This window comes from Penaeus chinensis, chromosome 12 (assembly GCF_019202785.1).
Source record: "Penaeus chinensis breed Huanghai No. 1 chromosome 12, ASM1920278v2, whole genome shotgun sequence".
Taxonomy (NCBI): domain Eukaryota; kingdom Metazoa; phylum Arthropoda; class Malacostraca; order Decapoda; family Penaeidae; genus Penaeus; species Penaeus chinensis.
Window position 1 is genome coordinate 25,856,895 of NC_061830.1, and position 12,500 is coordinate 25,869,394.

At 37.4% G+C, this 12,500-nt stretch overlaps 2 protein-coding genes across 4 annotated transcripts in view; one reads left to right on the forward strand and one right to left on the reverse strand.

Annotated features, from left to right (window-relative positions):
- The window catches only part of LOC125031293 (histone PARylation factor 1-like), an 11,208-nt gene extending 5,552 nt beyond the window's left edge, over nt 1-5,656 (reverse strand). Inside the window, exons 1-3 of one of the 3 annotated variants that reach the window (XM_047621965.1) lie at nt 5,540-5,615; nt 3,454-3,626; nt 1,372-1,501 (exon numbers count right to left, since the gene is read on the reverse strand). In XM_047621965.1, coding sequence (XP_047477921.1) covers nt 1,372-1,501; nt 3,454-3,626; nt 5,540-5,600 — 364 coding nt within the window. In that variant the 5' untranslated portion in view covers nt 5,601-5,615. Of the gene's footprint in view, nt 1-1,371; nt 1,502-3,453; nt 3,627-3,899; nt 3,961-5,539 lie in introns of those variants that run through there. The other 2 variants (XM_047621966.1, XM_047621967.1) reach the window with 2 other exon arrangements.
- A 1,273-nt stretch (nt 5,657-6,929) lies between these two features.
- Nucleotides 6,930-12,500, forward strand: part of LOC125031082 (phosphatidylserine lipase ABHD16A-like) — a 9,152-nt gene continuing 3,581 nt past the window's right edge. The window contains exons 1-11 of the mRNA XM_047621559.1: nt 6,930-7,130; nt 7,877-7,933; nt 8,327-8,422; nt 9,316-9,453; nt 9,682-9,752; nt 10,179-10,354; nt 10,496-10,613; nt 10,795-10,936; nt 11,091-11,243; nt 11,770-11,966; nt 12,153-12,286. Coding sequence (XP_047477515.1) covers nt 7,056-7,130; nt 7,877-7,933; nt 8,327-8,422; nt 9,316-9,453; nt 9,682-9,752; nt 10,179-10,354; nt 10,496-10,613; nt 10,795-10,936; nt 11,091-11,243; nt 11,770-11,966; nt 12,153-12,286 — 1,357 coding nt within the window. The 5' untranslated portion in view covers nt 6,930-7,055. The remainder of the gene's footprint in view (nt 7,131-7,876; nt 7,934-8,326; nt 8,423-9,315; nt 9,454-9,681; nt 9,753-10,178; nt 10,355-10,495; nt 10,614-10,794; nt 10,937-11,090; nt 11,244-11,769; nt 11,967-12,152; nt 12,287-12,500) is intronic.

Genomic DNA, 12,500 nt, shown 5'->3' on the forward strand with positions numbered 1-12,500 from the left:
GCATTGTGTTATTAGCACGGCACATTTAGAAACTATTTGGCAAAGCAAAATGAATGTTACAAGCCAGCAAATTCTTAATTTTTTAGGAATAAGAATATACAATCTTACAGCTGGAACTATAACTGACTTGCTAAAATGTATTCATTCTGTATATATGCACATGCAAACACTCAAGCCTCATATACTTGGCCAAGTAAACGTAGAAACAATCTCAATCTCAATCTCATTCTCACACTCACACTCACACACACACACACTCACACACTCACACACTCACACACACACACACACACACACACACACACACTCACACTCTCACTCACACTCTCACTCACACTCTCACTCACACTCTCACTCACACTCTCACTCACACTCTCACTCACACTCTCACTCACACTCACACACACACATTCTCACACACACACATTCTCACACACACACACACACACACACACACTCTCATTCTCACACACACACATACTCACTCATGCTCACACACACACACACACACTCACTCATGCTCACACACACACACACACACTCACTCATTCACACACACTCACACACACACTCACTCATTCACACACACTCACACACACACACACACACACACACACACACACACACACACACACACACACACACACACACACACACACACACACACACACACACACACACACACTCACACTCACACATACACACACTTTCACTCTCACACATACACATACACATACACACACTCTCACTCTCACTCTCTCACACACACACATTCTCACTCTCTCACACACACACATTCTCACTCTCTCACACACACACATTCTCACTCTCTCACACACACACATTCTCACTCTCTCACACACACACATTCTCACTCTCTCACACACACACATTCTCACTCTCTCACACACACACATTCTCACTCTCTCACACACACACATTCTCACTCTCTCACACACACACATTCTCACTCTCTCACACACACACATTCTCACTCTCTCACACACACACATTCTCACTCTCTCACACACACACATTCTCACTCTCTCACACACACACATTCTCACTCTCTCACACACACACATTCTCACTCTCTCACACACACACATTCTCACTCTCTCACACACACACATTCTCACTCTCTCACACACACACATTCTCACTCTTTCACACACACACATTCTCACTCTCTCACACACACACATTCTCACTCTCTCACACACACACATTCTCACTCTCTCACACACACACATTCTCACTCTCTCACACATACACATTCTCACTTTCACTCTCACACAAAAATATGTATTTGTAATAAAGATCATTTAATAAAATAAAATGAATAAGCAAATAAAAAACTAAGGCTCTCACCCTCTGACTGGCTGGTGTTTGCTTTGTTTTCATCTTCGTCAATGGAAGGAACTTCAAAATTGTCTCCCGAGTCAGAATCATTTTCTTCATTATCTTCTGTTTTGCATTTCTTCCCTTTAGGAACTAGATCCTGGAATAACAAATAAAATATACATTTTTATAGGCTAAAGAATGTTTAAATGCAAAACTGGATAAAACAGAAATTTAAATAAAAATAAAATTCAATAATGATCAATAAATGATGATAGTGGTTATAATGATAACAGCAACAGCATTAGCAATAGTAATAAGTATAATGATAAGGACAATAACAATAACAATACTACTACTACTAATAACAATAACAAAAAAAATAAAAAAATTAATGATGATAATAAATAAATAATGATGATGTTGATAAAAATAATAACAAATAAAAAAATAACAGTGACAATACTACTACTACTAACAATAGATATAGCAAGAAGAATAATCAAATTATATTTGCCCCTTTCTAGAATGCTCTTGCCCAAAAGTATGTAAGAGAGAGCAAAACCAGAAACAACACAGTATAATGCAATATAGAATAACATATCTTCTCAATAGTTAACTATTTTTGCTACTGTATTTCATATTCTACTAATAGCAAGTCAACTCAAGTGAAAACACTTTTGATTTGTTGTCAAATATGGAGCCAGGCCATGATCTATCCTTCAATAAAGTATGTGGACAAGTTTGGTCTGTCCCCAAAAACCCGAGTCAAATATTGTCTTCACCTTGGTATGCACGGCGCAATAGAGTTGAAACTGTAAATGGCACTTTCCTATTACAATTCAGATGATTTCTTGTACAAACGATTGCAAAAGTTTGTCCTCTACAAGAATATCATCTCCAATTTGCCCTAGTTTAGTGTGACTATACCATAAAGATTAACTGATTAACCTTTTCAACATATTTCGGTGGTATTATTAGTAAAAATTATCAAAAGAAAAGAGAAAAAGCTATTGAGGGCATCACTGAAAATATCAATCAACACCTATCTGTTTCTTACATTTTTGTTTTATACTTTGTTTTAATTTTTTGGCAACAGCGATCTTGTTTCTAAGTTTGATCCACTAATTCACTGCCTGCATAGTAGTTTGTTTACAAACACTATCAACCTGAAAGACTAGGGATGACTGACTGGGTACCAGAGATATTCTTTAGTTGACAGCATAGCTGATCCCTTCTTCAGATGTAAAAATTTAAGGACATATCTTCATGTGTCATGAGTGATAAACATGCCCTATATTACAAATATAAAGTTAATAGCCTGTGACCACAAGCTAATAAAATTTATTTGTACCTGTATGACAGTAGCTAAAGAGTCAGTCCCAAGTTGGGTAATTCTTTACCCCAACTCCACATCACAAACTTTATTCTACAATCTAAATTGCTGTGATCGGCATGACCTTCGAGCACTGCCTAAGGGGCAGGTTGATGGGGGGCTCCACCTCCAACACCCTCTGCCAAACAATGCCTTCACCTTGATAGCAGGATAAAGCTGAAACTCAGGAGCGCCAAGTGGACTTAGGCTGTGAGCAGTGCTTTTGGCAATTTTTTTTCTTTATCTGTGCTGTTACCATCTGTGTCTGTAGATTATTTCTTGAACCAACGACAATAAATAAGGCATTACACATAAACTGACATGGTTGGGGCCAATGAACTGTACTGTGGCTTCCTGATAGAGCAATTCTTTGTTTAGTTTCTCTGGAACAAAGGTCCTGTGATAACATCAATACAAAGTGTTATGTGAGAATGGCAGCCTGGCTGATTGTATTTACGGAACAGTTTACAATGTGATATAAAGGGCAGGTGAAAGTTCTCCTTAGTAATGCCTTACTTTCTCTGTTTTAAGTAAATATTACAGTGCAGGTATAGTTGGTATTATTGCATTTTCTTTTACAAATATTTCATCATTTCATAAAACTAGTAAACAAGTCATCATGCAACTGACTATTGTCTATCTCTTTCGATATCTTAAGAAAAATAAAACTTTCCTAAAACTACGGGAAGAGTCAAGATCATGGAAAGAATTTCGGTTTTTCTTCCTTTCAAACTCACTTCCGCTTCGCTTTCGGTGCATTCCAGTTTCCTCTTGGGCGGGTGCTTGAATCTACTGTGGTGCTGGGGGTTCTTCTGATAGCACGATTCACCATATTTGCATGCCGTTCTGGGGTCATTTTGGTATTCCGTTTCGGGGTCACTCATGATAGCGCCGCGGTCACGCTCCTCGCCTGAATCACGGAGTCACGATGTTCTTGGACTATATATACTTAATATTCTAACTGGCAACTCTTCGCACAAGACGAGCTATAGTAGGTGTATGCAGTGAATTCCATTTTTATGCACACAGAATTATTGCTAGCGTTAAGTATAAGATATATAATTATATGTTAAGTATAAGATATATCATTATATGTTAAGTATAAGATATATAATTATATGCTATATTGCGCGTATGCGATGATTTCAAAGAATATTTTCAATGAACACGCCTGAGCACTCACTTTCAAATGATCCGCATTGCAAGTTATGCTTTGATCCACAAAACATATTGTTAATCTATTTTTTTTTCAGTTTAGCGTTCAAGATACCAACAGAATGTGAATCTAATAAACTAGGAAATAGGGAAAAAAGTTTAGAAAGAAAATAAATTCATCCAATCATATAAAAAATATCACTTTTAATTTTTTCCCTCTTTTCGTACTTAATCACTAACATTCATCATGACAGTTACAAAGTAAAATCACCTAATAAGTTAGACATTCTTTTCTCCTTCTTTCGTTTAATTAATCATGAATACGTTAGAAATGAATATATAAAAATAGACCGTTGGTATCTTAATATCCTGCAAACCTCACGTTTCCGCTCCTCCGAGAAAAATTTTCCTCCTTTTGCATGATTTGCACGGCATGTTGCATTTCAAACTGCAGATGCGGTAACATGCATCCTGTGTTGTCGAAATATGTTTGGCCAATATCTAACTATTCCATCCCACACGTATCCCAGTAGTATCTGTCACTTTTTATATATGGATAAGTGCAATCACTTTTTTGTAAATTCTCCCAAACAATGAAATTCATTGATTTTGGATACTTCATTTTTCAGAGAATGGAGACAGACAAACAGGTAGATAGATAGATAATCAACACAATGACTTCGGGTGACATAACGACCTCCTCTTGCAAGTAAGAGGCGAGGGAATATTGGCTTCCTGCACACACACAAACACACACACACTCTCTCATTCTCTCTCTCTCACACACACACACACACACACACACACACACACACACACACACACACACACACACACACACACACACACACACACACACACATTGTCGCTATCTCGAATTTCCTCCATCATTTCACAACTATTTTTTTTCCGTTAAGTATACTGAATAAAAATGATGACGCCTTTAAAGTATTCATGTGTCAAAGAAGGAAAATATGACTCATATCATTGTGTGGAATGGAGAGTATACAGCTGAGTCATATTTTCCTTCTTTGACACATGAATACTTTAAAGGCGTCATCATTTTTATTCAGTATACTTAACGGAAAAAAAAAAAATAGTTGTGAAATGATGGAGGAAATTCGAAATAGCAACAATGTGTGTGTGTGTGTGTGTGTGTGTGTGTGTGTGTATGTGTGTGTTTGTGTGTTTGTGTGTGTGTGTGTGTGTGTGTGTGTGTGTGTGTGTGTGTGTGTGTGTGTGTGTGTGAGAGAGAGATAGATAGATAGAGAGAGAGAGAGAGAGAGAGAGAGAGAGAGAGAGAGAGAGAGAGAGAGAGAGAGAGAGAGAGAGAGAGAGAGAGAGAGAGAGAGAGAGTCCTCCCCCTCTCTCTCTCTCTCTCCCTCCCTCATACCATCTTTTCCTCCTCTCTCTCTCTCTCTCTTATCCTAAGATCCCGAATCTCTTCGCTGCTGGAAGTAAACAATGTGATATTTTCAGTTAATCTTTCGCGGTAGTTATACTCACACATAATATTCACTCATCCGACGCCCGGTACACACACACTCAACTATGCACTTTGTTATCCCCCCCCCCCCCACACACACACTCAACCCCACAATAAAGGTCAGTCTTACCCCGCCCGCTTCAACATAAACTAATATTTTCACCCTGTTCGTGTATACTTACTAATGCGCTTGCCTTCATGTGCTTGCAGTCTCACTCTTACTCGTCCACACTCTTTTCTCATTACATAATGCACTCCCTTTACGTCAGAACATCCTTCCTACCTCCCACACACCCTCACGGTCACGGTCACCATCACCACCATCCTTACACCCACATTCATACCTCTCAGAATCCTCATTTACATACTCCAGCTCATACTCGCCTCTAGCCACCGTACATTACTCACACTGCACATGCAACTCCCTTCCACCCCACTCACACACGTCCCCACGCTCCCTTACCCTGACAATTTTTGTCTCCTCCCGGCATATGAACAGCCCAGTCATTTATCATATAAACATATTCTCACATAGTGACTAGTTCGTTCCCACACACGTGCTTAAGCTCCCTCCTCTCATTCACCAACCTATACACAACTTTATACGTATACCGTAGGCTTATCACCCACCCGGAGACTGTATACGGTCATTTCACAACTCACAGACACACACACACACACACACACACACACACACACACACACGAAGACAGACAAACAGACACAGAGCTCATACAGACAGGCATACATACAAACAGACACATACACAGACGCACACACACACACACACACACACACACACACACACACACACACACACACACACACACACACACAAAGGCTCACACAGACTGACACACACACACACACACAAAGGCTCACACAGACTCACACACACACACACACACACACACACACACGATTTTTCCCAAAATCACACCATAATCTGGTCGTAGCTTAAAATACTCATGGAAAGCTAATAATAAAGAAACGGGTATTATCCCAGCTTTTTCTTAAGGGTGGGGGGGGAGGTTGGCGAGTGAAGTGATCACAATGTTTTTGGGGCACTGCGAGCCCCCCTCCCCCACCGCCGAGAAAATTCTTGAAAAATTAGCTATTCTAGGGGCATTTTAAGCTACGACCAGAACTACAAAGGTATATTTTAGGCAAACAATCGTGGGAGTGTGGCCCTTGAGGGGAGGGGCAATCAGAGTCATGGAGGGGGCATTTGCCCCCAAGCCGCCCCCCCCCCCCCCATGACGCCCCAGGAACTGATTGTGCTCACTTCGCTCGCCAGCCAAAAGAAACAAACAGAAATGAAGCCCCTGACCCCAACGTCAATATATATTCTTATAGAGACTGCACCAACTTAAAACTCGGCACCCATCTCACGTAACCCACCCCACACACACACACACACACACACACACACACACACACACACACACACACACACACACACACACACACACACACACACACACACACACACACACACACACACACACACACACACACACACACACACACACACACACACACACACACACACAGGTGAGTGACAACCGGCCAGAGCCCTCTATCGGCGGCCGAGCGAAGTTACCCATAATAACAGTCGTGCAGTCCGGCCGAGGCGTCTGCAGGCTGTCACTTGATAAGCCCTTCTAAAAATTATCTGACAGCAGTCACCCGTTCACCATGTCTCTCTTCTGGAGCTGTCTAGTGGGGCCTCGCCTGTACAGCGTGTACGGGCAGGTCAGGTCAGGGAAACAGGTGAGAGGAGATCGTGTCAAGACCCTTTCTGTGTGATTGATCATATGATTTTGAGAGACGTGAGGGGGACGAGTTTGTCGTTTGTTAATATCTTTGGGAAATGGAAGTGTTTGCCAGATGTGTTGAGTGTAATGACTCCTTCTGTCATTCTTTCATAAAATCAGAGATAAAGACGAGGGAGATCTATATGTGTGTATCTATACTCATTTTGTATTGATTTTACGTTCGCTGATAATTTCATGTCTTATCAAGTTTAGATTATTTAATCATTTTGAGTCGAATATCCCTTCCGCTTTAAATGAAAATTAGTTATTAGTTCCAGAAATGTTTTATCAGGATTAGAGATAAATCCATAGGATAATGTTAATTCACTAGCATTGTGAGCTGTTGTGACTAATTTCTGCTAAGTCATTTGTTTAAACATAACTTGATTCATTTTGAATGCATATTATCACCAGGATTGATTTTAAGTATCTCACAGGGAGGATGGTTGTATGTATAAGATTGTGAGACAGAGGTGCAATGATGTTAAAAAATGACAGGTTTTTACAGCTTGAAAATATTTATTTTTATCAGTTTAATCCTAAATTTGTTAATTGTTTTACTTTGTGAGTGTCCTTTAGACAAGGTGGAAGATAATAAGGAATGAAAACTTCTTAATCACTAGATATAAGGAAATTTGAACTACAGGTTTCACATGAAGACTGTATTGAAGAAAGTATTTTAATTAACATGTCTCATTGCAGGTCATTCCATATGTTGCTAATGCACTAGAACAGTTTGGAAACAACATTATGAAGGGGGTAAGTTAGCATACCACATAGTTTGACATTGATATCCAGTTTAGCATGTTCTCATTAAAGCCATATCCAGTGTATATATAGGTATTTCTACTGTATACCTTTTTTGCAACAAAGTTTTGTTATTAAAGATATATAAAGTGTAATACTATAGTTATATGTCTTTTTTCAAATAAAAAAATAATCTTGTTATTATCTGATACTGTGATCTCATGACTTCAAAATAATATTGGTACTTTTTTAAATAATGCATAACTATTCTGTTAAATGCATGATATATTACTATTTTATTATTACTAATAAAGTATTGAAAATATATTTTTTACATATTCTTTATGCAAGCACAGAATATAAATCACTTAATTCAAGATAGACATTTTTCTTCATCTCTTGCAGCTGAACATCATGTACAATATTGGTTACTTCGCTTCACCCTTTATTGCTTATTCTGTCTACCAGTGGGAATACTCAAGCTACATCACAGCAGCCAAGGTAATGCCAACACCATCAAGATTATGATTATGGAAAACTCTTTGGAACTTTGGATTATTATTGTTGTTTTTTTTCAGTTTGAGCAGAATGCTGTTTAATTTGTAGAATATATCTTGAGTTTTTAGATTGTGACAGGTACGTTTGTCTCTTTTTCAGGAACCTTTAAGTAAAGCACAAATGATTCTCCTTGTTGTTAGATGTAAAGTAGAGAACTTTTTGCATAATTTTCATCATTACACCATCCAGTCTGTAAGAATGTAAGTTAGCTTCACTGTGTGTAATAAGAGTACAGTGTGAAAGGATGAATGTCTGGAAAGCTCTCTAATATATCTCTTTAGTGGTGAAGTGGAAGTAATAGACATAGTACATTAGTGAGATGTAGAAAAGAAAATAAATATAATTTTCATTGCTAAAGTAAAGTGCTTGTATAGTACTGACTAATAATATTGTATAATTAAGATTATAATTTTGTGAATACTATCAACTTAATTGCAAACATTCTTTTATTACTGAGATGAACATAAATGTAGGTGCCCTACTAATCATTATTTAGTTGAGAATTATAAAGATTAAATTTCTGTGTTTGATTGACTCATTGCCTTTTATGTTTTAAGTTGTAATAACTAGAGTCATTGTGTTTAGCTATAAATATATTTAATTTTCAATGAATTTGAATACCAGTATATTTGTTCATAATAATTTGTGGAGAGACTGTAAGCTAATATGATATCAAGGGTCTCCCTTTATGGATGGTGAAGTGTATTATTATTAAGTTCATTTTAAAAACTGCTTACCTGAAATGAACTTATCAAAAGAAAAGTCCAAACTCTGATTTTATCTGTAATCATTACTGTAATGATTTTCTCAATGACTTCAGATTTCTAATGTTTTAGTATGGAACTGGTCTCGGACTGCTGCTGATTGTGGCCATGATCATTCGAGGATTTGGCCGGAGATTTAACCCAACCTACACAACCTTCATAAAGGTGCTGAACAAGGCTGGAAATTACAGACCTTCTCTTGAAGACATGGTAAGATTCTTAAGTGGAAAGCATCAAAGATAATCCTATTGAAATTCATATGATTTTAATATTGATACTTGCTTTTCATATAAAAAGTTTAGCTTTCCTTCTGTGTATGTGTGATGAGAGACTTAGATTATCCTTCTAACTTGCCAGAGAATTTATTAGGTTTTGGTAATTTTTGAAGAATATATACTTACAGAATACAGATTCATCAATTTTATTTTGCAATTCCAGGAGGCTGTGCAGAACTATGAATTTGACTTCTCTGCATGGCCTGTCAATTTTGATTGGGCAAGTGGAGTCCCGTAAGTTGACCTTTTTATGTGTTAGAAAGAGAGAATGTGGAGAGGATGAGTAGGGCAGGGCTGAGAGAGTAGAAAGGGAATAGAGAAAAAGAGAGAGTTGGAGGGAGGGGGAGAGAGAGATTGGAAGTAATTCAGAGTGAGAATAGAATTTAGCGAGTGAAGTGAAAGTTTTAGGATGAAGGTAAGTGTGGTCATGAAAACAGTGGAAGAAGAAAGTAAGAAAAGGAAGGTGAAAGAGGATAGTGAAGTGAATGGGGTAGGCAGAAGAGGTGGTAATGGAAGATATATAATTAGAGATGAATCTAAACAACGGCAGTCTTGGATAAGAAGTTAGCAAAGCAATATTTTTTGGTTATTTTGTTCGTTTACAAAATTTTTCTGCATTTTCTTCTGTGTGAATTAATATATTGATTTTTTTTTTTGCAGGGATGAAAAGAAGAACAGAATATATGTTGTTGGGATGAGTTTAGTTCGGAGAAAAAGAGGAATACTCAATAGGATATTGATGTTACCCATTGATATTATGGCATCACTTCTTACATTCTTGATTGGAAAACAGCTAATCTACCCTGGCTGCTCAGAGTGGTTCCAGACCATCATAGGTAGGCTGGAGTTGCACACTAACACTTAATAGATAGGATTTTTTCAAGCAGTTGTCATATACTTTGGAACTTTTTTATTTATTTATGTTGTGTGGTTTGTGTGTATGGTACATGGCAAATAATACAAGTTTTGATTGTCAGGGCAAATTCTTATGAAAGGAAGAGAAAAATTAATTCTGCACCAAGAAGGGGAAAGAAGAAAAGTCACAACACGGGATGGAAACAGCATTGACACAATGTTTGTGGACAGAAGAAAGCAGTAGGTCATCGCTGGTACTTCACTTTATTTGTTGTGAATATTTTTATTGAATAGAAAAATAGAAATGGTAATCCTTTCTTCAGGAACTGTAATATCATTGATAAAAATAGATGGTTATATTTTATCTGTTGTCAGTTTATTTTTTATGAACTTTAATCCATAAATTACCAACATTTTTCAGTGGGGAATATCCAAATGGTAAGACATTGGTGGTTTGCTGTGAAGGAAATGCTGGCTTCTATGAGCTAGGAATAATGACTGTTCCATTAGATGCTGGATATTCAGTCCTAGGATGGAACCACCCTGGATTTGGAGGCAGTACAGTATGTTATAAAGATTATTTAAGTTAATGTTATTGAGTGAATTCAAAAATAATAACAAGAGATTCCTTAACCAAATATCCTTGTTTTCAAAACATTTCTTTAGAAATTGATTGCCTCTTTGAATAAGCTTATAAAGAATCTTTAATCCTTACAGGGTTCACCATACCCAAGCCAAGAACAAAATGCTGCAGATGTAGTCATGCATTATGCTCTCCATGAGTTAGATTTCAAGCCAGAGGATATCATTGTCTATGGCTGGAGTATAGGAGGATACACCAGCACTTGGATGGCCATGAATTATCCACAGGTAAGTAATTATGGGCTGAATATTGTTTTTTTCTTAGATTATGTGCACAAAGATTAGCATATTTTTAGATTTGCATATTGATTTCAAGAATTTGCTTATGCAAGAGATATTTATTTTTATAGTATTTCTTTAAAGTTCATTGATTGGGTTGATACTTTCTGGATGTTTAAAAGGCTAACAGTAGTGAATATTTTTCATGTTTTTTGCCTGGACCCACAAAGCCCTGCCAAATTTTCAAACTTTGTCAGAGACATTTATTTGCTGATGTGCCCAGTCATATAGTACCTGATGTTCACAGTTTGTTAACTCAATAACAATAGGTAGAATGAGGATAGGCATACATGGGCTCATGGTATGATGAGGCATCACCCCATATTGTTGGGTAGATGCTGTGTTCACTGTAGTGTTGTTTTGTGAAATGTCTCTGCACAAAGATGGCAACACCTGATGAAACTAGTTATAAGTGGTAAGTATATTTTGTAAAATTCAGCTGAGTGATTTTTGTAATTTATTTCTTTATTGATAGCTTGGGGGACTGGTTCTGGATGCAACTTTTGATGATATTCTGCCTTTGGCTATAATGCGAATGCCATCATGCATGGAAGGTGTTGTGACTGCTGCCATTCGCAATCACTTCAACCTGACACCAGGGGCCCAGCTCTCAAGGTATCCTGGGCCGGTCACCATCATTCGACGCTTAAGAGATGAGATCATTACCACTGAGTAAGTTTTTTATTTTTTTATTTTTTTTTTTAGTTTAGTTTAATTTTTTACTTTAGTTAGTTAGTTTAGTTTTAGTTTTGCTTTGATTTTAATGATTACATTGTGAAATAGGTAAAACAGATTTGTTAGATATGATATATATGTATGTATACTTGGTCATTCATTTACTGCTTTAATCATTACTAGTGAAACACAGCTCAGTGGGAATTTGGGCAACAGTCTTCTGGAGAAGCTGCTGAAGAGTCGTTATCCGGCTCTTATGTGCAAGCAGTCTGTTGAGGTCCTGCACCAATGGCTCAATGAAGATCCAGCATTTAAATGTAAGATGGATTATTTCTACCATACGGAAGTTTTCATTCTAATGTATGTTAAATCTAATGTGCATGAATTTGAAGATACAGTGTTTAGTGAGATGCTGAATGCTATATAAAATGCAAATAAGAGTTTTATAGGACAACTAATAATGGATTGGATAGAATATAAGAAAGAATGTCAAGATTTGATGAGAACAGTCTTCAGTCTTATGATGTTCAA